Here is a 5,000-nt window from a genome sequence, read left to right on the forward strand (position 1 = left end):
ATTATTTTTTTTTTCTTATCTTAATTTGAACAAAACGGTTTCAGTTATTTGAAAAAAATGCAAGGATAAAAGGCTAAAAAGCAGAAATTTCTACATCAAAAACTCAAAATGGAAAAAAAGGAATTATAAGTTTTGTAATGCAACCTAAGAATTCGAAGATAAATACATTTGTGCAGTCCTGGTCTAATTTTTACTGTGTGAGTGTGGAAATGCAGTTTTAAGATGCTTTAGAAATTCTTACTGTCTCTGTTTCTGTTTTTTCCCCGTCCCCCTTTTCACTCTACCCCCATTTGTATTTCTCTTCTCTCTTTCTGTTTCTCTCTCCTTCCCTCTACCCTCCTTCCCACTCTATCTCCACTCTCTCTCTCTCCACCCATCCCTCATCTCTTTCTTTCTCTCCCCCCATACTCCTCCATCTCTCTTTCTCTCCCTCACCCACTCTCTCTGTCCCCCCTCCGTCTTTCTTTCTTGAACAAGCACGTATACATTTTTTAGATGAATAAATCCCACTTTTTTAGGGGAAACAACTTCTAAAAAAATCAACAGAAAACAGTTTGCTTAAATAAACTGGTAAAAACTCATTGTAAAAAATAGAGGACATAAAACTCGGTTCCATTTCGAGGTAAACTACAGAACCAAGTTTCGCTTGCACTGTATTTTAAAACATTAATAAAGAAAGAGAAATTAATTATCTTTACTATAATATTATTGGAATTTTCCCCAGATTTTGCAAAACATTCAAGACAATCAGCATCGCATAGCACCATCCGTAGCAAGAAGGGAAACGCTTTTCCCCGCGATGGGCAGCGGCAAAAAAGCGATCCTCTCAAGGTCCCAGTCTCCTACGGGGAGCTTTGTTGTTAGCACCGGCGTCCAGCAGGAATCCTCCGCTACATGACCCTGAAGTAAGGGTGTTTTTAGAGGCTTCAGTGACGTCATGAGATAAGTGACATGGATTTTTCACCCAAGCGTTGCCTTCGTCTGCAGGATATGACACGGATAACATTTTTTGTAGGCACTGTTTAGAAACGCCTCTTCCTGTCCTAGGAGAATACAATTTCGCAGATTTATGGCATGTACACGAATTTTACATTATTAAGACACGTATTGTTAAGGCATGCAACAAAAGAAGGTACCATAGTAACGAGAGAGGTGAGAAGGTGAACGGAAAGGTGAGGGTGAAGGATGATGCTGCGAAAAAATCGAATCTGTTCTTGTGATGCGCATTTGTTTATGTTTTAGGAGTAATGGTTATTAGTTAACACAAATAAATGTGCTAGACATCAAAGGTCATATAGCACTACGTACCTATCTTCATTACCTAACGTGACATAAGCTCTGTATAGCCTATCTTAACATGTATACAAACCCTAAACCTAACACAACCTAGTCTAAGCTAACCTGTCCAACCTGAACCTTAATCAAACATAACCTTGCCCAAACTAAACTCATGTCTCCCAATCCTTAACTTAATATTTAACATAAACCAAGCTAACATAACCAAACCTAAATATAACCTAGTAATAGTTAAATGCTAAATCTTGTTCAGGAATAGCATTGTATTGGCATAACATTTACAGTTATTATATGATGAATATTAATCGCTGAAGGGACGTGCTATTCGTGTACTGTGTATTTATAAAGATATTTCATCGTAAATACTAATTGTCTCTGCCCAACAATAAGGACATTATACTAAACTCGATTGTTAAAGCTCAGAACGTTTTCCAGGATATTACAACAAAAGAACTATATAAAAATAGTAACGCAAGACGAAATACGCATCTCATAAGAGTCAGAAAGATAATATTAAAAGGGCAACAATAAAAAAAGAAAACTTTGAAAAACTTGTCTCGCGACCTTAGTAACGATGGACATACGAAGTCCGGGAAACGTGCTGGGATTGTACATCTTTTCCCTATGGAGAGAAACGCAGATACAAGTAAAGAGATACGTTTGATGCAGTTTTAACATTGATTGAATACAGCGTTCAAAATGGATATATAACGAATCGCAATTCTTTCCTTGTTTTCATAAGATGTTGTGATTCTATGTTAGTCATTGCATGAAAGTAAGGAAATGTCTAGATTGTTCATTGTGACACTATAATCCTAGGTAGAACCCTTGAACTTCCGCTGTGGTTGGGAGCTTGGCGAATCCTGGCTGCACCCACGCATGACATGGAAAAAAAAATATATTCAGTAAGGTGGCTGTTAAGCTATATAATTCAATAATGCAATAAGAATGAGAATATAACATTTACATTCATATACATCTATATTTATACCCACGCAAACTTTCAGACACATGTATCCGCGCGAGCGCGTTACTACATATATATGTGTGAGCAAATGGATGGATATCTACGACACATAAATTGCAGGTAGTGCAGTTTTACCCCATAATGCAAATGAACACATCGGGGCAAGGGAGCTGCGATCCGGACTCTGTTGACCTTGGTATCTCCCGCGCCAGGTAAGTACAGGATAGTCAACTGACTACGGGACTTCGCTGTAGGGGGAAGGGGGGCGGGGTGTTTCTACTTCCACTATAAACCACATACTTTGAGTTTACCGATCTGTGTCCATTTGATTCTGTTGTGGGGAGGGATAATAATTCAGCACTTAGGACTCTCCCCAATCATGTACACAGTCATTATGTCCTTCTTGGGATGTGGAGATCTGCTACGGTAAAACAATGAACGATCTTGAACCTACCCGGATATGAAGATGCCGTAGCGTCATTTTAATACATGATGTTACCCATATCTTCACCCACTACATTCACATCATCCACGTAAAGGGTATTTCTGTAACTGGTTTATATAAATTGTTGACTCGAGCAGTGCATAACTGTATTAGCATATGCCGAATAACACCGTCGTGGTTGAAAAAAAGACAAAATATTCTGTAGGAGAAAAAACACTATACATAAAATTAGTATATTGAAGCTTTCATCTTTAAGAAAAATGGAATATATTGGCTTTTAGAGTATTTTTCCGCGGAGAGACGAAAAGAAAATCATGGTCAACGGAAACGGAAAGGATATTCCCATCCCTCCTGTACGACAACTGCCATTAACGACAGTCTTAGTTTTTATGAAGAGATTGGTCTCTAAGGCGGAAAGGTAATAGACGGTGTGTGGCGAGGAGGCTGCAGCGTAGGGAGGAAGGGGGCGTGGTCTCCGTGGCAAAGGTGTGTTGGGTTGCAACATGCGTGACATGTATCGTTGTTGTTGGCAACGTTTTATGTAAAACTGGAATTAATAATTGGAAGTGTGTATTAATGTGGTACCGATATGTCACACTGATATGCGTGATAATGATGACGCAGCGAGGAGAGAGAAAACAATGAAAGGAAAACAAGAATGAAAGAAAAAAAAATAAAAAAAAAATAAAAGAAGATAAAAAAATAAAATGTGGGAAAAAATTCTGAGTAAGCAGTCTGCGGGACAAGTCCTTACAGAAAGTGAAACTAAAGGATCGAGGGAAGCTCAGATGCCCCGCTCCCTGGCTCGACGCTGCAGGCCCTTCAATCTGTCCCAGGACGTGCCAGTGCTTGCATCGCTCCCTCTCGCAGCTTCGCCTATAGTAATTCATATCTATTTTGTGTTTCTTCCCGATGGTAAATATCTAGTATTCAAATTCCTTACCAATTGAGATCGTGCTGTACGTGGACTCTTCAGTTTCAAAGGTGGAAATAAAATGTGCTATGATTGAACACATTGCAACTACCTGTTGGCTTTGCCAACTTGTCTGCAACGCATTATTAGTGATCATGATATGAAGTGTATACGTGATTCCAAAATTAAGCAACATTATCAAAAGTGAGATAGATACAGTATACAAATGAAGTTCTTGGTGTGAAGTCTACAATGAAGCCATCAAGTATGAACATAGACTAATGGCAATGATATTAAATCCAGTTGGTACTAGTAATACATGTGCTAGTGCTAGTCTTAAAAGTGTTTTTCGCAGAAATAACATCGTGTAATATTTTGACTGCAACGTCTATTTTGATTACAATCGGATACTTTTTTTTTTTTTTTTTTTTTTTTTTTTTAAATTTGAACGCTATTTTGACAACTGAACATACTGTATACTAAATTGTAAATATTAATTTCCATATTACAAGCAAATGACTTAATCTCTGAGAGCATTACATGTTTTTTTATATACAGTATATCCATCTACATTATCTCGCCAGTTCCTATATTATCTAATATAGGCTTATAGATTTATTTGTCTCATTTGTTTTTTTTCTTTATCAACAATCTAGTGGCACTGCACATCCTCTGTTTATCATTCTATTTGTTTCCATATATTCACATTTGTCTGACTTTGTCCAAACTTCCCTTTCTTTCATTTGCTCTGTTTACTGATCATAGCGCCAGCTCATATCCACGTAACACATGTTATATTATACCCACACAGTTTGAGTACCTTCGTAGAGGTCATCTGACTTGACGATGATGTATTCGATGCCGTGGCTGCTGTTCCTCGTGCTGGCCGCCTGGGACCCGAGACCAAGTCGAGCTTTCATCTTCCCAAGCTTGCCCCAGGACGTCTGCGACAGGCATTTCTCAATTAGTAATGACACTGACCTAAACAAGGTGAGGACTCTTCTTCTACTCTTTGTCTCTATATCTTTTATTACCGTGAGAACTGCCCTTTGTGTATCCTTCTGAATTGCGAGATTCTTTAGTTTAAATAACCATAAACGGGATTCACTGAAAGGTATGCAAACAAACAAACAAACAAAACAAAAAAACATGGAAAATAGCTTCGTCCTTTAAATCATGTCCTGGACATGATTTAAGTTCATGTCTTTGTGTGAGAAGAGCAAATGCGGCGCTATTTTCTTTCTTTTTTTGTTATGATGAATTAAATAAGTATACTATGCAACATGAGGTCTACATATAGAATTACGCAATCTTTCATTATGGAATTATTCATTGTAACATATTTTTCCTCACACAACAATATTTGTGCAACATGCAAC

The 5,000-nt window shown here is 37.8% G+C and overlaps 1 protein-coding gene across 3 annotated transcripts in view; it reads left to right on the plus strand.

The window, feature by feature from the left end:
- Positions 1–883: 883 nt before the first annotated feature.
- The window catches only part of LOC125047087, a 7,913-nt gene continuing 3,796 nt past the window's right edge, over positions 884–5,000 (plus strand). Inside the window, exons 1-2 of one of the 3 annotated variants that reach the window (XM_047645192.1) lie at positions 884–905; positions 4,433–4,611. In XM_047645192.1, coding sequence (XP_047501148.1) covers positions 4,468–4,611 — 144 coding nt within the window. In that variant the 5' untranslated portion in view covers positions 884–905; positions 4,433–4,467. Of the gene's footprint in view, positions 906–3,058; positions 3,195–3,438; positions 3,590–4,432; positions 4,612–5,000 lie in introns of those variants that run through there. The other 2 variants (XM_047645191.1, XM_047645190.1) reach the window with 2 other exon arrangements.

Source organism: Penaeus chinensis, chromosome 40 (assembly GCF_019202785.1).
Source record: "Penaeus chinensis breed Huanghai No. 1 chromosome 40, ASM1920278v2, whole genome shotgun sequence".
NCBI classification, from domain to species: Eukaryota; Metazoa; Arthropoda; class Malacostraca; order Decapoda; family Penaeidae; genus Penaeus; species Penaeus chinensis.